The sequence below is a fragment of the Schistocerca cancellata genome, chromosome 5 (genome assembly GCF_023864275.1).
Source record: "Schistocerca cancellata isolate TAMUIC-IGC-003103 chromosome 5, iqSchCanc2.1, whole genome shotgun sequence".
NCBI lineage: Eukaryota > Metazoa > Arthropoda > Insecta > Orthoptera > Acrididae > Schistocerca > Schistocerca cancellata.
Window position 1 is genome coordinate 580,003,530 of NC_064630.1, and position 25,796 is coordinate 580,029,325.

At 42.0% G+C, this 25,796-nt stretch overlaps 1 protein-coding gene across 1 annotated transcript in view; it reads left to right on the forward strand.

Annotated features, from left to right (window-relative positions):
• The window catches only part of LOC126187513 (adipocyte plasma membrane-associated protein Hemomucin-like), a 123,912-nt gene that overhangs the window by 43,870 nt on the left and 54,246 nt on the right, over positions 1-25,796 (forward strand). The window contains exon 5 of the mRNA XM_049928646.1: positions 25,397-25,531. Coding sequence (XP_049784603.1) covers positions 25,397-25,531 — 135 coding nt within the window. The remainder of the gene's footprint in view (positions 1-25,396; positions 25,532-25,796) is intronic.

The window sequence follows — 25,796 nt, forward strand, 5'->3', positions numbered from 1 at the left end:
ATTTTTACCTCCCCAAAGAATAAGGCGCCTACAGAAATGAATAAATAACTATAGGCCACTTGCAAATCAAAAAAGGAATTAAACAAGCGGAGATATACGGTGACGGGGAGGGTAACATTTATCCGTGCCATGATTGCGTTTCAGGTTGAAATCGTTGCTCAATGTGACGACTATCTCCACGAGAGCTTTGGACTGCACTACAGATACCATTTCACAACTGTTCGCCGCACTTTTAGAACTATGGACCATGGAATGTTCAGCTGTCGTGACATAGTCCCTGCACTGCATCAAGATCGCAAATTGCGTCCAGCATTCTCAGCCATGGGAACAGTAACGTTTTCAACAATTCGTGGCGCAATTGGCGTATTCCTTTAATGCGTCGATATTCGCGAAAAGCGGCAGCAATGCTGTTCTTTTGGTACAAGAGCTTTATGAGTAAAGCCGTGCTCCCCTTGTCCAGACCCATATTGACTGTCTGTAGCTGTAATGCACACTGATGCTTGTGTTCCAACCGTATGTCGCCGTACTAGTACCCATGTCTAACGGTAAGTCATGACACTAGCACTACTAACAACGCGAATACTGCAGCGCAACGTCTGAACAACATTCCTATAAAGTTTGGTACCCATACGGTAAATAGTTTTCCATCTAGGCTCAAAGTTTGATTATGACCATCCTGTAGATAAAGGACAATGAAACCACCAGTAGGTGACAAAGATTTAGACGTCCAGTCCTCATCACAGAACGTGCAGGTCCAGCGCTTGCCAACTCTGTGAACCAGGATAGGCGGCAACCAGTGGCAGATCCGACGACACAGTACAATGCTGGTGCAGGAACAGATGTTTCGCAATCCACTGTTCAATCAGTACCTTGCTGGTGCACGCACGTGTTACTGAACATGGCGCTCCACAGCATATGACCCTTACGTCTTCCTGTTTTGTCCCAACAAAGTCGTCAATTACCTTTTCATTGGGCATGGGATCATCGAGATTGGCCAGTGTACGAGATTGGCTGATGTATCAATGGAAACGTGGCGCCTAGCCCGATGAATCACTTTTCTTGTTGCAACGGGACGATAGTATTGTCGGGATGCAACGTCATCCACACTCGAAACGTGCACCGTTTAACGGATGTAGGCCGACGGGGGCCGCATTTTGCTAATCGGGGCACTCAACTGAGCTTCCATGGGACTTGTAATAATCGAGGGCATCATGAGAGCAGTGGGTACCGTGAACTTTATTGTTGATTGCCTGCATCATTGCCGGCCGGAGTGGCCGAGCGGTTCTAGGCGCTACAGTCTGAAGCCGCGCGACCGCTACGGTCGCAGGTTCGAATCCTGCCTCCGGCATGGATATGTGTTATGTCCTTAGGTTAGTTAGGTTTAAGTAGTTCTAAGTTCTAGGGGACTGATGACCTCAGCAGTTAAGTACCATAGTGCTCAGAGCCATTTGAACCATTTTGAGCCTGCATCATTTCATGCTTTATATCTTCCCTAGCTGAGGCGGCCAGAATCTTGTTCCAGGAAGATGACGTCTTGGACACCAACATCGCTTGATGTGAACCCGAAGGAACACATCTGTAACGCTATCGGGCACCAGCCCTACCTCAACAAAGCACCGGTCCGTAATTTACGGAAATATCGTGAACTACGCATAAGACATCTGGTGCCACATATTTTTGGAAACCTACTAAGGATTTGTGAAATCCATGCCACGCAGATTCGCTGCTTTTTAGCTTTCCAAAGGCGGACCAACACGCTATTAAGAAGGTAGTCAAAATGTTTTGACTCATCGGAATATACTTTGTCAGACAAAATTTCGTTGGAATAGTGAGAAATACGGAAATGATGATTGTGAGGAGCAAGGGGACTCCATATTACCAAAGCTACTCTCTGTAACTCCAGATGGAGTTTTCAGATCCTTAAATAGAGAAAACGAAGAAGAGATACAAGGTGATCCAAAAGTCCTTTAACGTTTGAAAACGCTTTAATTCATCGAATAATGTAGATAGGGTTAACAAAATGGTTCAAATGGCTCTGAGTACTATGGGACTCAACTGCTGTAGTCATAAGTCCCCTAGAACTTAGAACTACTTAAACCTAATTAACCTAAGGACATCACACACATCCATGCCCGAGGCAGGATTCGAACCTGCGACCGTAGCGGTCGTGCAGTTCCAGACTGTAGCGCCTTTAACCGCTCGGCCACTCCGGCCGGCCTAGGGATTAACACATTGACATACATGCCTGAAATGACATGGAGTTTTATTGAAACCAAAAACGAGTGCGAAAACTGGCCCTTTGGGGTACTACCTTTCAGATTGTCGGCGTCATGGGTGCAACGTACACCGGCATGTTGTACCTATGTGTACATATGCACGACGGCGCTCCACCTCATTTTGCTACACAAGTAAAAGACCTCTTGCGCACGTCGTTTGGTGAGGATCTGTTGCTGAGCCACCACTTTTGTCACGCTTGACCTCCCAGGTTCTCAGATATCAATCCGTGTGGTTATGGTTGCGGGGTTGCCTGAAGTCGCAAGCCTACCGCGATCGTCCGACTTCATTAAGGATGCTGAGAAACAACATTCGACGGCATACCCACTGGCATGCCGTACAGTGCTGTTCACAACATTGCTCCTCAACTACAGGTATTGTTGATGAATGACGGCCGATATACTGAGGATGTCTTAAAAAGAGCGTCGCCTTTGCTAAACATCAGTTGTTATGACTGTTAATTGCTTGTCTATCATATGAAGCACCATCCGTTGGTCAGTTTGTGCACTTTTTTGGTTTCGATGAAACCCTATTTCATTTTAAACACGTGTGTTAATTTTTACCTCTCTACCTACGTTATTCCATGAAGCACTGAATTTCCAAATGTTAACTGACTTCTTGGTCATCCTGTACGTGTTATTAGAACATAACTGCTTCTGTCTACTGAAGATAAACTGCAACAATGAATGGAAGAATTTAATAGAGCGAATTTGAAAAACCTAAGACCTCTAACTCAGTTGCAATAAAAATAAATTAATGTCCTAGGAATACATCTAAAAGGAAAATTATACTAATTAACATAGTAACTAGGGCGGCTAAAGACAATAACTGGATGGACAGGAAAACAATTAAACATTAGAATGAAAATGGACTGGACTAATTAGAAAAACAGAGTTTTCAATACTAAACTCCCGTCTGAAACGGAGAAGATACAACCACTTTTGACCCATGGCAGCGAACGGGGGAAGTTCTTTGCTGGATCCGCAGAGAGAAGACGGGACAGAAACTTCGACGTAGTGGAAGGTGGGCAGACGGCATCAGAAAAAGGCAATAGCACAGCGGATGCATTTAGCAAAAGACCGTACCACCTGAAAAGGGGAAGACCAGGGGAGGACATGATGCAGCAGTGTCTGTCGAGTGATTAATGGTGGTTCATGAAAATATTAGGGAGGATAACTTATTAGCTCACGCAGAATTTTCATTCTGGAAGGAAAGAAGAAGAACATCACGATAAATCCGAGCGTGGTAGTTTTCAACACCATCTCGTCACCTACATTTAGCAGTGGTTAACTTTCTAATCACATATCAGGCAAATGTCAGTTCGGCTGTTGTTTTTCAGTTAGCTTGATGCAGCAGACGCTTTCTGTCACAACTTTTCTAGTTTCTTCATCTTGTTATATTTACTACCGCCAGTGTCATCAGTCACCACTAACACAGTAGACACTAACTTAATGGCTACTGGAGAAACAGCGGACTAATTAATAGTTTACAAATATTTGTATTAATTTACAACAGCATAAGGACGAAATTTTCCAATCTTTCAATTCTTCCATAATTTTTGTTATTCGCTGCTCCCTCTGTCATTAAAGTGTCTGTCCTTAAGACGCGTCCTATGATACAGTATCCCACAATCTCCTTTCCTTGTTAATTCTACTTTGTGTTTTGTTTCGTATTTTGTGCAACAAAACAACCTTATATCTCTTCTAAGCGTTAACACTAGCCACAGACTCGAAACAAGGTCCCAAGAATAGACAATATTCCGTCAAAACTACTTACTGACGGCGTCAGAAGAGCCAGCCATGATAAGACTCTTCCATCTGGTGTGCAAGATGTATGAGATAGGCTAAATACCCTTAGACTTCAAGAAGAACGTAATAATTCAAGTTCTAAAGAAAGCAGTTGCTGAGAGGAGTGAAAATTACCGAACTGTCAGCTTAATAAGTCACGGTTGCAAAATACTAACACGAGTTCTTTGTAGAAGAATGGAAAAACTGTTAGAAGACGACCTCGAGGAAGATCAGTTTGGATTTCGCAAAAATGCAGAAACACGCGAGGCAGTACTGACTCTACGACTTATCTTTGAAGGTAGGCTAAGGAAAGACAAAGCTACGTTTATAGCATTTGTAGACTTAGAGAAAACTTTTGACAATGTTGACTGGAATACTCTTTCAAATTCTGAAGGTGTCAGGGGTAAAATATGGAGAGCAAAAGGCTATTTACAACTTATGCATAAGCAAGACGGCAGTTATAAGGGTCGAGGGCATGAGAGGGAAGCAGTGGTTGAGAAGGGAGTGAGACAGGGTTATGGCCTATCCCCGATGTAATACGGTCTGTACATTGAGCAAGCAGTAAAGGAAACGAAAGAAACTTTGGAGTAGGAATTTAAGTCCAAGGACAAGAAATTAAAAAAAAAAATTGTTTTGCCGATGACATTGTAATTCTGCCAGAGACAGCAAAGGACTTGGAAGAGCAGTAGAACGGAATTGACAGTGTCTTGACAAGAGGATATACGATGAACATCAACAAAAGCGAAACAAGGACAATGGAATGAGTCGAATTAAATCAGATGATGCTAAGGGAATCGGATTAAGAAGCGAGGCACTGAAAGTAGTGGATGAGGTTTGCTACTTGGGCAGCAAAGTAACTGATGATGACCGAAGTAGAGAGGATATAAAATGTAGACTGGAAATGGAAAAAAAAAGCGTTCCTGAAGAAGAGTAATTTGTTAACATCGAATATAGATTTGTCAGGAAGTCCTTTCTGAAGGGATTTGTCTGGAGTGTAGCCAGGTATGGAAGTGGAACATGGACGACAAATAGTTTAGAAGACCATTTTAGTATTGGAGGGAAGTGTGTGGGGTAAAAATCGTAGAGGGAGATCAAGAGATGAATACAGTAAGCAGATTCAGAGGGATGTAGGTTGCAGTAGTTATTCGGAGATGAAGAGGCTTGCACAGGATAGAGTAGCATGGAGAACTGCATCGACGCAGTCTTTTGACTGAAGACCACAACATGTAAGACAGAGTTTAGTTCACCGAAGCAATAGTATTATTAAAGTTTACTTCAGTCTTAGGTCAATTTTTGACACTAGTTAATTTCTCCTGACATTACGGGTGTTGTTTACTCGTGATGGTCTGGTTTTACATAATTATTTCTTCCAACGATGCTTCAGCCATGCTCTGTGAATTTTCTTCCCACAAACGTCATATTTTCTTCACTTCTTTCATCTAATCTTACCCATTTTGATGTATATCGTTTCATTATTCTTACTTCTATTGCTAATCAATATCTTACTGTGTGAAGTAGTCAGTCCAAGCAGATTCATAGTTCTGTCCTCCATTACTATCGCCACACTTGTCGGTCTTTAACATTAACACTGGTAGCACTGTATCAACTGAGCCATCCTAGCCCGTGCAGTTTTTTTCTGTTATTTTCAGTATAGCATAAATACTGTGGTAGGGTGAAAGAGAGGAAGAAGCAGATTGAAAATTCGAGCACGAGACATTCTCGCATGACTCAGATCACAAAGCCTTCCTCCCGGGTTGGTACTCAGTTTTAATACACTGGTGTACAAAACTTAAGGACGAAAGCAAATTTCACGTGGTGCGGTACTGCCAAGCAATGTAGTCCGTTGAAACTTGGACCATATACAGAAAAAACTGCTATAATATAGTACAAAAGTAACTTAAAGAAATACGTAATGTGACGAACAGAAAAATACACTTTTATTCAAAGAGAATAACTGTACTGAAGTCATCGCGATTTCTGATGTCCCTTGGACGTTAATAAAGGCGGGACATGGTTCTTAATTGAGTGTGTGATTACCACTGGCGGCGACCCATGCTCTGCAGCGTGTTCACATGCTGGCCACAAGGTCTGTAAGTTCTTGCGGTAGGGAGTTCTATTCCTCCACCAGCACGGTTGCCAACTGCTGTATGGTCTTTGGTGCATGTGGACGTACTATACGTCTCCCCACACGTGCTCGATGGGAATTAAAGCCAAGCAGCGGGCGGATCAGCCCAGTCGCCAAATATCCTCTCCTTCCAACAGCTGCTCCGCCTGCGCCGTTCGATGTGGTCGCGCATTGTCAATGTGCCATCCATAAAAATGAGGTTAGGGCAGAATGCACCCCAGAAAGTACGCATGTGCGGAAGGAGTAACAGTGTCAGAATAACATTGACCGGTGAGTGCAGCGTGGCCAAATAAACGTAGGTCAGTACTCCCAAGCAGTATTATGCCTCCCCGCACCATAAAACAACGACCAGCAAAACGATCATTCTCGACAGTGTTATTTGCTTGGGAGCTTGTGCTGCGCTTATTGTGGTACTTCAGATGGTTCAAATGGCTCTGAGCACTATGGGACTTTACTTCTGAGGTCATCAGTCCCCTAGAACTTAGAACTACTTAAACGTAACTAACCTAAGGACATCGCACACATCCATGCCCGAGGCAGGATTGGAACCTGCGACCGTAGCGGTTGCGCGGTTCCAGACTGTAGCGCCTAGAACCGCCCGGCCACCCCGGCCAGCTATTGTGGTAGTAGTAGTAGTAGTAGTAGTAGTAGTAGTAGTAGTAGCTTTATTCATCCGTAAATCTCTTTTTACAAAGATACATGACATGTCAAAGTATTTACAAATTTAGATCAACTTAAAATAAGCTAAGTCGTATACACAATTAATTAAAGACTTCTAGTTGGAGACCATCATTAGATTTACTCCTGGTATACAACACTTTCTTTTTACAAATAACTTATTAAATAACGTAATGCCACATTGTTCACTCATATCTTACTATCATTCATTGCACACACTATACACACATTGTTTCATAACACTTCACTCTCTGTGTGAAATAGTCAGTCCAAGCAGATTCATAGTTCTGTCCTCCATTACTTTCTGCCACACTTGTAATTCCAACACTCAGTCTTTAGCATTGACACTGGTAGCAACTGAGCCATCCTAGCCCATGTAGTTTTTTTCTGTTGTTTTCAGTATAGCATAAATACTGTGGCAGGATGAAAGGGAGGAAGAAACAGATTGAAAATTCGAGCATGAGGTATTCTCGCATGACTCAGATTACAAAGCCTTCCTCCCGATTTGGTACTCAGTTTTAATACACTGGTGTACAAAGCTTAAGGACGAAAGTAAATTTCACATGATGCGGCACTGCCAAGTAACAAAAGTTCATTGAAACTGCTACAATATAGTACAAAAGTAACTGAAAGAAATACGTAACGTGACGAACAGAAAAGACACTTTTATTCAAAGACAATAACTGTACTAAAGTTATAGCGATTTCATATGTCCCCTGGACGTTACTAAAGGCGGGACATGGTTCTTAGTAAACAAAAAGGTGACAGAAAAAGAAAATCCGAAATAGGCTGTAGTAAAGAATTGTGTAAATAACAGAGGTTTCTAATATACAGTAACGACAAAACGACAACGTTTTGTTTCCAGATTTTAAGAGGTCACAACGTGGTTCTAGATTTTCTGTTTGGGAAACAGCAGCGACACGGCTGGCAATAACATTTCGTTAGCTAGTAACGGGTGACTTATACACCAGTTTTAACTACGTATTTCGCATTTCAAAACAAAGCTTTTCAGTAATTATTATTGAAACTGAGAAATATTTAAGGGGGGTTTCTAGTCGTTACGGGTAGGTTAATTAACTTTCAATGCGTCATTTCTATTTTATTTTATAAATAAAGTTGTTTACACAATTTTAACCATGAAAGATTATACCAGTAGATTAAAATCCTCGGGCGCGACAAATCTGAGAATTTTGTAGACGCTACAGTTCACTTGGACGGAGGTTCTCTTTTCAAATTTTGCGGTTTTTTGCATCATCAATGTCTTTCATTTCCATTTCTAGTAATTTGTTGATGAGCTACGGATACCCCATCATTCCTTTTGTTCAGATGTCAGGCTCCTAGTCACACAGTTTTCATATGCATTTTTCATAAATTTCTGGCTTATTTTTGTCTGTTTTTCACATTTACAAACTTATGGTATCTTACTCTTTACAGCCATATGATCGAAGTCTTTTTATGTAATACTTGACACTCAGGGTACTATATCTCAAATTTTTATCCTCATAATCTTTAGAAGCTGCATTCTACACGACTTTTCGTTGTCTGTAATGATCTATAAATTTAAGCGTATCTCCGTCGGAATCAATAGACATTATCGCACATAAATCCCTTCACAGCACACTACAAAACGAAATACACATGAGCCCCAGCTGCCTGTCGCCTGCTAAAAAGAGCAAAGATTCCCACAGAAGGCGGGAAGCAATGCGCTTAAAGCACGGCCTCCATTTCCAGGAAATTACGCATGCACAAATGGACATGCGTAGTTGGCCTATTGGAAATTCATGCGCATGCACAAAGTTGAACAGAAAAATGCTTCATGTGGACGCACTAACGTTTTGCACACCGGTGTACATAATGTTTCAAGCACGTATTTAGTGTTTTCCAGAATAATGTCTCATTTGTGACTTTGTGAATCTCCTGGTCATTGTTGTCGGTTAGACAACATTGCATCTTCAGTGACTCGTGCTTCTCGAGTCTTTAGACTGCTTGACCTCCAATCGTACACAAATGCGGCGTTTTACAGATAAACGACCATAACGGGCGGTAGAACAAACATCTCCGTATTTTGAAATCATTTTGTTCGATATTAGCAATTGAAGCTGGGTTACATCCCTTGTGGGCGTTCCACAGACGCAGTCCATGGGTCCACTTTACATTCACTATGTTTACATGGAGCGTCCAAACCCAGATTTCGTAAACCAGTTTCGCAATACCACCTCTGGTTGGTCATACAAACGCTTCTCTGTTGATTATAGGAATGCAGTACTAGCTGCCCGATTTCCACTTCCAAAATCGATTTTCGCTCCCATGTAAACGTGCAACTGTCTTTGGAACGTGTTTGGGTAATGAGGTTACGTCTCGTTTTAAAAAAATTCGACTAATCTGGACGGAGTGACTTTTTGTGCAGTGAAGGAGAAGTAGAGAGACTTGACTGAGGATGAAGCTGCCTACGTCTAATATTTAACTGAACAGAAACAACCACTGTGCCGACTAAATCACATAATCGGAACAACTGATTTCCAGACACCATTTCGCCGCGCGGGATTAGCCGAGTGGTCTTAGGCGCTGCAGTCACGGACTGTGCGGCTGGTCCCGGCGGAGGTTCGAGTCCTCCCTCGGGCATGGGTGTGTGTGTGTTTGTCCTTAGGATAATTTAGGTTAATTAGTGTGTAAGCTTAGGGACTGATGACCTTAGCAGTTAAGTCCATAAGATTTCACACGCATGTGGACACCATTTATATAGAGCAGCTGACGATCGGAAAACTAATGTTCGACGGGTCTAACTTAAGGGGCTCCGGAAAGGCTCAAAATCATGAAAAGTTCAATTTTTACTTTTTTGCGTTTTCTGAATCTGCAGACTATTACCTTTTAATAGATATATAATTTATTCAATTCCGAAGACTACAACTATTTTTAATTTTTTTTTTTTGAAATGTGTTCTACATGGGCGTGACCGACTGTGGCGCTGTTAAACTGCTGTCAAATGGTGTTATTATTAACGTCCGTGTTCATCAGGTACATTTAGTGATGTGAGATAAAGTATGTGTTGTGGCTAACCTGTGATGGTTCAATATATATCGCTGGTGTGATTGTCGATTGTTTCATGTTTATTTACTCTGTCGTTATCTCGAAAATATTCGTAATTAATTCTGTTTCTTGAGTCTCTGTTTTGTTGAAGTATAATAATGAGTAAAAGTAAAGTTATTAGAAATCCTCTGAAGGCTTTTAAGAAAAGGAGAAATGTTGGAAAGCCAAAGGTATGTGTTATTACTGTAAATAATAACATTCTAACATGGTACGAGCGATGCTTGCTTTAGACAAGGAACGCCTTCGGGCTGCAGACAGGGCTGTAAAGAGTCTAGAAAAACAAGCAAGAGTAAACAGGAGGAGGAACAAGAGGAAGCTGGAGGAGGAGTTTGCAGAGGATGAAGATAATCCATCCTATGGACCTGAAATGCACTAAAAAGTTAATCCAATCTTTGTCGCTCGATTCCCAAAACTTTTATTTTCTCATACTAATTACATGTTTTCTAAGGATCTTCCAAACATATTTGTTTCAAACTTTCAGTAAATGTTACACAGTACCTTCTGCATAATTTAACACACCCTTTTTCCAAAAAAACTGTATATTTTTGAATATATAAATAAAAAATTGCAAAAAAATGTTGTGAATTTTCATTACAATTGAAAAAAATCATCTTTAATAACTGAACTAAAATTTTGTAAAATCCCTGTGTTAAGTTGTAGCCCATATTCCAATAAATAATCTGTAAAAAGTTCAACTTCCTACCTGAAATACTTTGTGAGGAAAGATGTAATTTATAAGCGTTATTTTAACATTGCAATTATAGGGCGTTCCGGAGCCCCTTAACTGCCTCAGGGGTTAACATAAAACCAATAAACCCAAAAACATTTTCTGAATTTTGAGTTTCGTCTTTCGGAAGCTATATCGATGAAAACGAATTGACTTTTGGCTAATATGTTGCATAACATATTATTATATCCAGCACAACACGAAGAAGCTTTGACACAACCGTTCTCAAACGTCGAAACCACAGCGCCGAATCTTGAATGACCCCACAGGGAGCCCTCTTAAAAAGATACCAGTTTTCCGTCTCGGAAATCGTACAAATGTCATCGGCGTTTCTCTTACCCACCATGTATAAGCGAGTACTTATTTATCTTTTCCGTATTTAGAACGTCCCCATGCATGTTACGGTGCGCACGTCTCAGTGTATGGTATGATAGTCGTCTGTCACCAACAGAATCAAGCGGCTAGAGCAGCTCACACTTGGGGAATGCAGTATCCGTTGCTACTGTCCGTTAGGGGCGGCTTGACTCACTTTCGCTCGCATGCAAGCAGTATGTGCATACCAAATGGCTTGCGTCGTTTGTCCCACCCTCGCTCGCTACTGTGGGTGTGCTTCAAGACACGTTCTCATGATCAGTCTGTGCGATGTGTTACTCACAAGGGAACCTCCCCATCGCACCCCCCTCAGATTTAGTTATAAGTTGGCACAGTGGATAGGCCTTGAAAAAATGAACACAGATCAATCGAGAAAACAGGAAGAAGTTGTCTGGAACTATGAAAAAAATGAGAAATATATACAAACTGAGAAGTCCATGCGCAAGATAGGAAACATCAAGGATAGTGTGAGCTCAGGAGCGCTTTGGTCCCGTGGTTAGCGTGAGCAGCTGCGGAACGAGAGATCTTTGGTTCAAGTCTTCCCTCGAGTGGAAAGTTTAATTTTTTATTTTCAGACAATTATTATCTGTCCGTCCGATGCGAGGTGATCGTGTGTCAATTATCAAAGTTCAGGCACTCACACATAATCAACTTCGCTCTCCAAAATTCCAGGACATGTTCAGATTTGCTTGGACATATGCAGGATTTGACGGTCTACACACGGAAAAATTTGAAAACGTTAAAAACATATGTTTTGACAGAGCACAGGGAAAGCTGTGCGACTGTGAAACTGTTGCATTCATTTGTTGCAGTTTATGTGACAAACTCTTACACTTTCATAACTTTTTTGGGAATGATTATCACATCCACAAGAAAACCTAAATCGGGCAAGGTAGAAGAATCTTTTTACCCATTCGCCAAGTGTACAAGTTAGGTGGGTCGACAACATATTCCTGTCATGTGACGCACATGCCGTCACCAGTGCCGTATAGAATATATCAGACGTGTTTTCCTGTGGAGGAATCGGTTGACCTATGACCTTGCGAAGAGATGTTTTCGGTTCCCATTGGAGAGGCACGTCTTTTCGTCTACTAATCGCACGGTTTTGCGGTGCGGTCGCAAAACACAGACACTAAACTTATTACAGTGAACAGAGACGTCAATGAACGAACGGACAGATCATAACTTTGCGAAAATAAAAAAAGTAAACTTTTCACTTGAGGGAAGACTTGAACCAAGGCCCTCTCGTCTACAGCTGCTCACGCTAACCACGGGACCACGGCGCTCCCGAACTCATATTGTCCTTGATGTTGCCTATCTTGCGGATGGACTACTCAGTTTGTATATTTTGCTTATTTTTTTCATAGTTAAACACAACTTCTTCCTGTTTTCTCGATTGATCTGTGTTCAGTTTTTCAAGGTCTATCCACTGTGCCAACTTATAACTAAATCAGAGGAAGGTGCGATGGGGAGGTTCCCTTGTCAGTGCGATTGGCAACAAATGAAGCAATCCAAGACTTATTTTAACTACTCGCCTATCCAAATATAAATAATTTAATTTATGATTAATGGCTGTGTAGTTTACTTCGTTCGTATTAGGAGTCTAACGTTCGGATTTCGCTCCCTAATAGTTTAGAGCAGGGGTTCCCAACAAAATTTTCTCGAGGAACCCCTCATCGAGCATGATTAGTACCTTGTCATATCACAGTATCAAGTTCTTAAAAAAGCCAAATTAAGTCTTTTTGTACGTTTTCTATTTTTGGTACTTAGAAAAAAATTGACATATTCATTATTAAAAAAATAGTGAGCTTAAAACTATCAATTTGGCCATCATTGTTATTATTAAATTTTTGATTATTGCTCAAAACCTTTGTGTTCAAATCTGGATGTTTAGTATAACAAACTCCTTAAAAAAGTACAAATTGAGCATGAACTGAAAATGACAGGACAAAATTAAAACTGAGTGTATTGGTCCATTTTTAACTATGCGAACTGTAGCTTCCGCGAAAACAACGCTTTATAAACACTACTGTTTTAATACAGAATATTGAATATGTAAACAACACGGTCTGTGAAAGCTCTGGCAATAAATTAACAATGGCCGATTGTCGTCTGAAATGCGAGTTTCTGTGTAAAGTAACTGTCAGTTGTCACTACAAAGAGACAGCGCGCGCAGTCTAACGGCTGACAGCAGAACTATTTGCCTCTATCTAATTCTAGTTTTGCGCTAGAGTGTGCTAGTGTCAGTTGGCTCTAGGAAGACGCTAGACACAGAAAGTTAGCGTTCGCTAAAGCTCTGCTCATGCAGGAAGCGGCCAAAACAAAAAAATCTGTTATCATACGAAATATATACCCTTAGGGGTCCGCGGGCCACCTGTTGGGAACCACTGGTTTAGAGTATTTCTCATGAACTTCATACACAGCATAACATTTTTTTTCAAGGCCTGTAATTGGTAGGGGAGTCTGTCATACACAGCATAACATTTCTTTCAAGGCCTGTAATTGGTAGGGTGGTCTGAATTATGAACTGAAGAAAGCTGATGTACACGGGTGCCTGAGGAGAAATGATCAATGTACAGTCGTGTGATAGGAACGATCACTTGAGGCAAAACTGTCTAGTAAATGTGGGCTCTAAAATGCGCACGTCAAAAGCTATGAGCACTTCTTCATCTTCGATCTTTTCTCCTGCAAAGCTCTTTTTGTGGTATTGTACAGAGATCTCATTGCCACACCAAAGTTGCGAACGCGAATCGATAACACAGACATTAGTGAGGGCTCGCTATTGATGTAGACCACGTCTCCCCTCAGCACAGCTGCACCCTCACGCTGAGGTCAATGTAGTGTCGAGCTAGCAAGACCTCGCCCAGTTCGAGACCTCAGCTACAGTAGTCACCATCATAGTACTGGACCAATGCATGGCTAGCCCATAAGAGTTGTAAATTATTCAGTGCTCCTGTGGTCAAGAAGAGCGTCAAAGCTCAGTAAATCTTTTATTCATTTATGTAATAAGATTAACTAATATTCCATGTGTTTCCAGAGCAGCCAAAGAACTCGCAGTTGTGGCTGGATGATTGTAGCTTCGCCTGGTCACAACACTTTGCTTTCCAAATTTTGAGAGGTGGTAGTATGGATCAAAATAAGAAAATATTTTTCCAATAAACATATGCTCTAAAGTGCCTACCTTAACAGCCATGAGCACTTGTTCATCTTCGCTACTGTAAAATACAGTACTGAACAAGTGCTCATAGCTGTTAAGATATGTATTTTAGAGTCCATGTTTACTAGACAATTTTTTCTTGTTTTGGCCCCTACTACCTCCTCCCAAAATATATGAAGCAAGAAGCTTGCAGTATAAGAGATTTGTTGCACAGTATCGAAGACGAAGGAGCGCTCATAACTCTCAAGGCATGAATTTTAGTGCCCATGTTTACTAGAAATTTTTGCTTCGAATGATCGTTCTTGTCATAACCCTAAATCGTTCGTCCTGAGCCGCCCTGTATAGATTCCACGAGTTGAAACGCCCTGTAATGTTCACACCAACTTTGAGATTGATGACCAGATTCGATGTCTTTCCCGTCACGTTTTGAAAGTACAAAATGCCAGAAGCAGCTCAGCCATCACTGGCGTTCATGTATTTCATTTAACAAAGTTTACAAATGATCCAGGAATACTGGGAGACGTACTGAGATCGAATTACAGAGTTCGTGTAAATGCCACTGTAAAGAGAAATTCTGATAGTTTTTCATATCATTGTATGATTGCGCAGGCGTTGTACACTTTCTGACGTATTCATGCGATGCACGGTCATAAAGTTTTAATTATCACCTCGAAAAAATAAAGTTACGCATTTAATCTTTGTCTTGTTTGCAAGTACAGGCCTGCAGTAATGCTGCACATTGAAACATCGTGCCCCTGTACCTCAGCACGCTAGAGGAGCAAAAATAAAAGACGCAGCCATTCTTTAAAATGAAGCATCATGAAGTAATTCGCCTATGGTAGCAACGGAAATGCTATAACTGTGTCAGTCCTAACCAGATTTCATCTTCAACCGTCTGATTTACCGAGCCCGCTATCAACGGGTTGTGCCATTTTATTTTGGCTACTCCAGCGCCGTACTACGGTACTGTGGAGCTGGGATTTCAATTTTCATCTGATCTTCAGACATGTGCCTGCACACAAACAGAAAAATAATTGCGTAACTTTATTTTTTCGAGATGATGATTAAAACTCTATGCTTACCCTTGTATGTTTCGCCACCTACAAATACAGCTTTCTAGAAGGTACCTCTAGAGCTCAACAACGCCATATTTAAAATCAGCACTTAGCAAGTTTTTATGAGGCCTCATAGAAGAAAAAACCATACGCAATCAGTTCTGATCCTCCCGACATCGATCAGTGTAGCACAAGTAAACATCCTATTCTTTAAAGAATCGAACACTCATGTGTAAAACAGCTTTAGACATATGATTGCAGTTCAGTTATTGTGCTAAATATTTGACTTTAAGCATATAAGCGACAAAAAGTATGTAAAAGGTTTGAAATTATGGTTAAAGTTTGTTGTAAGTCGCTAAGTGCTCTCATTACGGAACACTTTTAAGCAAAAGCAAATTTTTCGCGCACCACAATGTTTATGACGTCGTATTTATCGAACTACGTGTCATACAATGATATAATTTTACAGTTACATCTAGTGGTATATGTGGATACTGTCTGCTAAATGCGTTGCGAATAGAGTCAGTAGTAAAAAAGTAGTAGTAAATTAAAACACCATGTCTGATGCTAAAGTTTTACTCCATGAACAGTGAAAATGTAGTAGGAAGCAACGTTTATTATTCATCATTTTGCGGGAGCTGTCAGAGATATAAGTTTTGTAAGGATTTGAAATTATGTGTTAAGTCTTTGGCAAGTCACTAAGCGTTCTCATTCTCAAATAATGGCTGTATAATATCCGTCTATTTGTGCGCCATCAGTTACGCTGCTTCAAGACAAAAAATGGTGAGCGCTATGGGACTCAACATCTGAGGTCATCAGTCCCCTAGAACTTAGAACTACTTAAACCTAACTAACCTAATGGCATCACACACATCCACGCCCGAGGCAGGATTCGAAGCTGTGACCGTAGTGGTCGCGCGGTTCCAGACTGAAGCGCCTAGAACCGCACGGTCACACCGGCCGGCACGTGAAGACAAACACACAGCTTCTAAGAGTAATAGTTGTCTTATTCAGTTAAGCTTTTAACATAACATTGTACTTCTTTATGAATAGATAATGATAGTATTTTAAATTTGACGATGTATTAAAAATCAAATTTTTGTTGCCGCTGCAAACCGTTAGATAGGTAACCTGCAACTGATACTGGCTTCCAGAATAGTCGCTTAGTAATATGAACTGACGGAAAAAGTCCCAAAACCAAAAAATAATTAATGTACACTAATGAAACTTCGGGGATACTTTTGTCTAGATAGCATATTCAAGTGCTTAACATTGCAAGATCACACGTTAATGTATGTGCGAGGAAAGACATTGCAAATGTGAAATTCTGGTACATAATAATCGGCGTAAACGTTCAAGCATTGTCTTGTACAGGTGCCGGATGTCAGTTGGAGGGATAGAGTTCCACACCTGTTGCACTTGGTCTGTCAATACAGGGATGGTTAAGGCTGTTTGCTCCAAATGTCGTCCGATGATGTTCCATATGTGCTCGACTGGAGACAGATCTGGTGATAGAGCAAGCTAAGACAACATTTCGACACTATGTAGAGCATCATGGGCGAAAACAGCGGTATGTGAACTAGCGTTATCCTGTTGGAAAACACCCCCTGGAACACGGTTCTTGAACGGCAGCACAACAACTCGAATCACCAGATTGACGTAGAAATTTTTTGTCATGGTGTGTGGGTTAACCATGAGATTGTTGTCATACGAAATCGCACCCCCAGCCGGCCGCTGTGACCGAGCGGTTCTAGGCGCTTCAGTCCGGAACCGCGCTGCTGCTACGGTCGGAGGTTCAAATCCTGCCTCAGGCATGGATGTGTGTGATGTCCTTAGGTTAGTTAGGTTTAAGTAGTTCTAAGTCTAGGGGAATGATGACCCCAGATGTTAAGTCCCATAGTGCTTAGAGCCATTCGAACCATTTTTCGCACCCTAGACCGTCACTCCAGAAGTAGCTCCAGTGTGTCTAGCGTGCAAATAGGTTGGTTTCAGACATTCAACTGGGCTCCTTCTGATCAACACACGGCCATCAATGGCAACGAGGCAGAACCAGCTTTCATCAGAAAACAACAATCCTCCACCCTGCCGTCCAGTGAGCTCTCGCTTGACAATACTGAAGTCGTAAATGGCAGTGGTGTGTGTCGAATGGAATGCCCGCTACAGGGCCTCTGTCTCGGAATTTTCCTTGAAGTAACCGATTTGTAACGGTTCTTTGTGTCACTGTGATGCCAACTTGTGTTCAAATTGCTGCTGCAGATGTAGTACAATGCGCCAGAAGTAATAAGTGCTATCGACAGGGGATGTCAAATTGGATCCATATTTTTAGATTTCCAGAAGGCTTTCGACACCGTTCCTCACAAGCTTCTTCTAACCAAACTGCGTGCCTACGGAGTATCGCCTCAGTTGTGCGACTGGATTGGTGATTCCCTGTCAGAAAGGTCACAGCTCTGAGTAACAGACGGAAAGTCATAGAGTAAAACAGAAGTAATATCCGACGTTCCCCAAGAAAGTGTTATAGGCCCTCTATTGTTCCTGATCTATATTAACGACATAGGTGACAATCTGAGTAGCCGTCTTAGATTGTTTGCACATGATGCTCTCATTTACCGTCTTGTAAAGGCCTCAGATGATAAAAATTACTTGCAAAGTGATTTAGATAAGATATATGTATGGTGCGAAAAGTGGCAATTGAACCTGAATAAAGGAAAGTGTGAAGTTATTCACATGAGTACTAAAAAAAATCAGCTAAATTTCGATTACGCGATAAGTCACACAAATCTGAGGGCTATAAATTCAACTAAATACTTAGGGATTACAATTACAAATAACCTAATTTGGAACTATCACATAGATAATATTGTGGATAGAGCAAACCAAAGACTGCGATTCATTGGCAGAACACTTAGAAGGTGCAACAGGTCCACCAAAGAGACTGCTTACATTACGCTTGTCCGTCCTATTCTGGAGTATTGCTGTGCGGTATGGGATCCGCATCAGGTGGGACTGACGGATGACATCGAAAAAGTACAAAGAAGGGCAGCTCGTATGTATTATCGCGAAAGAGGGGAGATAATGTCACAGATATGATACGTGAATTGGAGTGGCAATCATTAAAACAAAGGCGCTTTTCGTTGCGACGGGGTCTTCTCATGTAATTTCAATCACCAGTTTTCTCACCATTGCGAAAACATTCTGTTGGCACCCATCTACATAGGGCGAAATGATCACAACGATTAAAAAATAAGAGAAATCAGGGCTCGCACAGAAAAATTTAAGTGCTCGTTTTTCCAGCGCGCCGTTCGAGAGTGGAACGGTAGAGAGACAGCATGAAGGTGGTTCATTGAATCCTCTGCCAGGCACTTTATTGTGAATATCAGAGTAATCACGTAGATGTAGATGCAGAGACATACGCCGAAAACAACGGTTCTCTAACTCGATGGTGTCACGTGGCCGTCCGGAGACCAGTCCTCTTTAGACAGTACATTTTCCTGACCTCCACTGCCAGCAGTCACGTATCGTGGCTACATTCCTGCCAAGACTTTCTGCAATATCGCTGAAAAAAGCACCCAGCTCCTCGTAGCCCTGTTACTCGACCTCGTTCAAACTCAGTACGGTATTGATAATGACGTCTCTGTCTCCTTAAAGGCATCCTTGACTAACATCAACTCACCACGTCTAGTCTCAACGACAGTCCGCAGCTCGTGGTCTCCCGGTCACGTTCTCGCTTCCTGAGCACGGGGTCCCGGGTTCGATTCCCGGTGGGGTCAGGGATTTTCACCTGCCTCGAGATGACTGGGTATTTGTGTTGTCCTTATCATTTCATCATCATTCATGAAAGTGGCGAAATTGGACTGAGCAAAGGTTGGGAATTTGTACGGGCGCTGATAACCGCGCAGTTGAACCCCCTACAAACCAAACATCACCACCATCATCTCACAGCGTATATTTAAAGTAAACCTCGTAGTGGCGTTACTAGCGCCACTCTTGTGCGACTGGAGCAAAATTTGAAGAGACATCATCTTTGAGTTGTAGAAATATTTTTACCAATTTTCATTTCTATCGCACAACCCCTTCTCGGTGCTGCGATCTTTTTTCCGTCAGCGTAATACAGCTTCTACAATGCTACTCTGGAGCTCAACAACGTCGTTTTTAAAATCAACGCTTACGTAAGATTTTAAAGGCTCCATAGGAAAGAAATCATACGTAATCAGTCAAGACGATCCCGAAACCGAACAATGTAACATACGCCTCATAGTGCTCATCCAACCCTTACGTACTGTAGCTGTGCCTTCGGGTAAGTTCAACCACGGAAATGAAATGAGTCATCGATCTGCTATGATGAGACTATGTCATAATACTTTTGCGTTTGAGACGCTAGATACGTGTTCAAGCATGTACACCAGAATGATATCTCATGATGTTTTCGACAGAATTGTATGCCGCAAACATTCATCCATAAGAAATCAAACCGGTAATGAAGGAACTACGTGATTTTCGCAGTAGGGTTCACGCAAAATACCGTTGCACCGTCGCAGAAACGCAACCTCGTCGCGAGCACTGGTCGATTCCGTCTTGGGCGGTCGGGCCGTCTGAATATCTCCTACCAACCTGCACATTTTGAGTGTTGTCGTTGCTACATGGATTGGACAAAAATACAGAAACACCACCAGATATGCACGCTTGAACATAAGAGCAGATGCTAGCTAAAGCTGCTGGTGGCGCTTTTGTACTGGCACACAGGTGCAAAAAATTATTTTTGAAAGTTATTTGAAATTTTATAACTGACGTTTATGTACTTTTCAGCCCTGATTTCAAAAATGCAATCCATTTTTTTCTGTCACGTCAGGTTTTCTCACAAACAAAGGGAGTATTATTGGGTACAATAACAAAATTTAAGCAATTTATCACATTTTTTCCAACATTACAAAATTTTATTTTATTTATAAATCATGTTCTAAACTACATTTCCGGGTACACTTCCATTTCTCTTTAAGCTCAGAAGTCCTTATAATAACGCTTTCGCTTTCTGTCGAAGCTTCTTTTATTGCTTTTCCGGCTGTGGATTCATTGAGGATCATCCTTTTTTATCATCCAGCAGTAGTCCGCTATCATGTTGACGTTCCATCTCCCTTGATATCTTCTTTCCATTTCTTTGTTGTCTTGGTGGGATCTTTAGTTCTGCCTTTCACTTACATCGCCAAGGTTTGCAGGGAAGTAGTCAAGATGTGAGTGGAGAAAATGAACTTTAATGCTCAGGTTACAGCCCAGCTTCTTAAAGTTGTCGAGCATTTCTGCGACGATTATCTTGTAATTTGGAACTCTTTTGTTTCCTAGGAAACTAATTTAAAAGGTGTCCATGCTGCCCTTTCTTTTGTTTCCATTTGTCCACAACGTTGGGATCTGTCATTAGTTGTCTAAAGTCTGGTGCGACGAACATTCCTTCCTTTAGCTTTGCCTCAGATAAACCAGGAAACTGTCCACAAAGATATCTGAAACGCTCCCCTTCTTTTGGCAATGCCTTGACAAATTGTTTCATCAGTCCCAACTTAATGTGAAGTGGTGGAAGTAACACCTTTTTGGGATCCACAAGGCTTTTTCTCTCAACATTTTTAACCCCTACCTGTAAGGTTTTTCTCAAGGGCCAAGCTTTTTTTATGTAGTGTTGCTTTCTGTCTCTACTGTCCGATTCACAGAGAAAGCAAGGGAAATTTGTATAGCCACTTTGTTGACCAAGCAGCACTGAAATCACTTTTAAATCACCAAATAGTGTCCATTTGTGCTCTGAATAGCAGACTTTGCTTAAAACCAGTTCAAGGTTTTGGTAACATTCCTTTAAGTGAACTGAGTGTCCAACTGGTATAGAAACATACTTATTGCCATTTTGTAGAAGTACTGCTTTAAGGCTTCTTTTTGAAGAATCAATAAAAAGTCTCCACTCATCAGGAGTATATTCTATTTTGAAACATGCCCTAAATCCAGGAACATCACTGCAAAGCACCAGGTCACCTTCTTGAGAAAAGAAAGATACAAACTCCTTTTCCCTCGATCGATACCAAGAAAAGGATGTACCCGGAACCAACATTTGTTTATCTTTCAATCTAGATCCTAAAACCTGTGCCGATTCTTTAGAAAGGCGTCTCTAACTAAATTGTTCAGTTCAGATTGTGAGAACGGAATGGGATCGGTTGTACCAGGATCGTAGCAATGTCTGTCTTCTTCACTACCACCTTGCTGAGCCAATGGCTCGTGATCATCTATATCATCCAAAGAATCTGGAGAAGAGGCTAATTAAGTCTATGGAGATCCTAAAAACCAAAATTCAAACTCGCTAGAGTACTGAAATACCTAAAAAACCTAAAATTAGACAAGCAGTTTGTGAAATAACTGTACATGATGGAACTTTTTCACTATTTTTCCCGAAATCAGCGTTCAAAACTCTATAAAAATCACTTAATAAATTTGAAACAGTTTTTATGTCGCAGACCTGTGGTATTTGACCACGAACAGCACCTATGTAACGCTCTCAATACGTTGCAAGTGTAAGTCAGGTCAGAACAATGTCGTGTGTATAGCAGTTGTGAGTGCATTATGTCGGAGCAAAGCGAATCCGAACACGGGCAAATTCTTGGTGCGCGTATGGTGGATGCTTCCGTAACCAAGGAAGCACAATATCGATTATTTATACCGCATAGAGGGAAAGTGGAAAAACATCATCGGCGACGAGAACGCAATACGCAAACTTGGCCAAAAGTTGGGAACAGTGTGAAACAAGACTCATGTCTTCAGCTTCAAGTTTTCCTGTTATCGGCTTTGCGTTACTGATGAGTGGTTTTTGAATTCTAGGTCGCCCTGCAATACGTACGAAATTGTGCTGTTGTATGAATGCGACAGACGGCCTTTGAAGAGGAACGTGGAGAAACCAAAGAGGACTACAGCTGCAAAACTTACTGCAGAACTGAATATCGCACTTGCGAAACCTGCCAGCGCGAAAAAAACACGAAGAGATCTCCATAAGCTGGGAACTGCACGGCGACCTAGAATTCAAAAACCATTCATTAGTGATGCAAAGCCGATAACAGGAAAACCTGAAACCACTGTTCCCAACTTTTGGCCGTGTTTGCGTATGGCGTACTCCGTCCCAAGCTTACAATCCAAACTGCTTGTTGCCAAGAGTGAAACACGGGATGATTTGGGCAGCTATATCGTTGTATTCCATGGGCGTCGTGGTTACTCTACAAGACCGCAAACTGCCCAGGATTATGTGAACTTTTTGGCTGACCAGGTCCATCATATGGTATAATGTTTGTTCCCCAATGGTGATGCTGGGATCCAATAGTATAGGGCCCTTTTTTACAAGCACGAGGATCAATTGTGTCGCATCTCCCCTGGCCACCAGTCATCAGATCTCTGTGGTCTACTCTGGCGAGAAGGCTGCTATTCCCTTGGAATTTCCGTCCATATACCGTGTCTTTATACTGCAAAGCACGGCATTGGAGTCTTCACGCGCTATAGGTGCATTAAAACTGAGAAGGAACAACCAGCTGTTCCAGTTGCTCATTAAAGAGAATAAAACATTATTACAAGTAAATGCCAAGGCTTCACTACTTTGGAAAGACGCTGAAGAAGATTTTATTATTAGGCAGTATTGATGAACAGGTTTTCAGCGGAACGATACACAAATTCCATGTGACACGTGTCTTTGATATTACATTGCATCATAATAAGTGGTGTTATTCTCTGCAGTAGATTTTTATCCCTTTATTGTTTTATGGTATTTCATTCTATCAGCACGTTTTGAGATTTTGTTTTGATTTGGTTGATCATTAGTTTATATGATTATTTCTTTTTCCACCCTTTAATGAGAAACTATTGATTTCAAAAGTCTGTATGTGTTGAATTATCGGAACCAGTCAATATGATCGTTTAGAGACTCCCTGGCAGTAACTTAAGAGTTATTTGAGACAAAGATTTGTGCATACGCCTCAGCTGTCGAACTAATACATCTCTTCTACAGTGCAGTCGTCATTCTCGACGGAGCCCCAAACTCTACTGTTGTCCCCTCTCCTGTACAGGTATGGGCCAACTTACTTTGTACGCATTCTATTCAAAAATGGTTCTAATGGCTATAAGTACTATGGGACTTGACATCTGAGGTCATCAGTCCCCTAGACTTAGAACTACTTAAACCTAACTAACCTAAGGACATCACACACATCCATGCCCGAGGCAGGATTCGAACCTGCGACCGTAGCAGCAGCGCGGTTCTAGACTGAAGCGCCTAGAACCGCTCGGTCACAAGGCCGGCACACTCTAATCCAGGTTTGACCTTTGTTCTACAGGGTATCCGATAAGGAATGGTCAGTATTCAGGGATATGACGGGAACGATCATTCAAAGCAAAAATGTCTAGTAAACATGGGCTCTGAAATGATATGACCATTCCTTCATCTTCAATACTGTGAAACAAATCTCTTCCACTACAAGGTCTCCGTTGTCCATATTCTGAGAGGAGGTAGTATGAACCAAAACAAGAATAAAAATCTAGTAAACATGGGCTCTAAAATACAGTCGAGTCACATTCACGTTCGACGTCAACACGTAATAATCATTCATAGACAGTAGGAGGCAACACTAATAGTGGAGAGTATATAAAACCTTCGGGGGAAGAGGGGGGCCCGGAAAACAGTGCTTTTGTTGTCGTAATGCGGAAATGGAGTGATTTATCTGACGTCCAAAAGGGCATGATCATTCAAAAATGGTTCAAATGGCTCTATGCACTATGGGACTTAACATCTGAGGTCATCAGTCCCCTAGACTACTTAAACCTAACCTAAGAACATCACACACATCCATGCCCGGGGCAGGATTCGAACCTGCGACCGTAGCATCAGCGCGCTTCCGGACTGAATCACCTAGAACCGCTCTGTCAAGGGGGCCGGCGCATGATCATTGGATTTCAGGCCAAGATTGGAAACAATTCCGAAACAGCTACGTTTGTAAACTGTTTGCATGCCGCCGTAGTTAAAGTACACCATGCATGGCAAAAAGGCGCTATCCAAATCCAGCGCCGAGGCAATTATGGCCGTTAGCGTGCACGCCGTGATACGTCTGAAAGCAAACATCTTACAACAATCTCCGGCAGGGTCCAGGCAGGCCGGCCAGAGTGGCCGAGCGGTTCTAGGCTCTACAGTCTGGAACCGCGCGACCGCTACGGTCGCAGATTCGAATCCTGCCTCTGGCATGGATGTGTGTGATGTCCTTAGGTTAGTTAGGGTTAAGTAGTTCTAAGTTCTAGGGGACTGATGACCTCAGCAGTTAAGTCCCATAGTGCTCAGAGCCATTTGAACCATTTTTGGTCCGGGCAGGAAACGGGAGCGTTATTGTCAGTGGGATGTTTTGTGCCATTCCCTGGATGATCTCGCCATTCTGCAAGGCACTGTGGATCAACACAAGTATGCTTCTCTCCTGGGGGACCATATGCACTCCAACAGCTGTTTGTTTTTCCTTGGCTCGATGACATCTACAAGCAGTATAATGCAACGGGTCACAAAGTTCACAGTGTACGTGGTTCGAAGAACACCAAGATGGATGTACCACACTCCCCTCGTCACCAAACTCCCCGGATTTAAAGCCAATCGAGACTCTATGGGACCACCTCGATCGGGCTGTTCGCGCTATCGATCCTCAACCGAGAAATCTATAGCAGCTGGACACAGCAGTGCAGTTGGCATGGCTCCGCGGCCCTGTCGCCATCTTCCAGAACCTCACTGTCTTCCTGCACGTCTCGCAGCGGTTCGCGATGCGAAAGGTATTTGCTCAGGCTTCTGACATGTGGTCACATAATGTGACTGGAAAGTGTATGTCCCATAAGTGTGAAATACCACTTCGTGATATTTTTTATTCTTTCGAAGTCTTTAGTATGTCTAAAGTTAACTGCTAATCACCTAACACTCGTTATTGATAAATTTTAGAACTGAGAATATTAAGGGAGTCTGTAATTCAAACCTCCTGTTCACAGTAAGTCTATGAAACTTATATACACTGTAGTCCCTGTTCACAATTCATAAGATGTGTTTGAGTACTTGGTGTGGATTTCACAAACTGTGTGGTATTTGGATCGTGTTTTGTGTGGCAGGGTGCTGCGACTGGACCCAGAGACGGGCGCCAACACCGTATTGGCCGACGAACTACGCTTCCCCAATGGCCTGCTCTTGACACCTGACCAGAGCCATCTGTACATCGCAGAGACTGGCCGCAACAGGATTCTCAGGTGAGGGCCTCTGACTGTACCACTCCTCATCACTGTGGACGCAGGCAGCAACAAAGGGAATTCCCTACACAACCACTGCAAACATTGGCACTGGTACGAGCAGTGTAACGAGTCCGCATTAAGTATGAAAAGTTTATGAAGAATATACGAGAGTCATTCAATAAATAATGCCTCACATTTTCTTTCTCAGAACATATTTACTTTTAAGAGCTAGACCTTGGTGACAGTATCAGTCAACATATTTTTTTACATGTACTATTTTTTT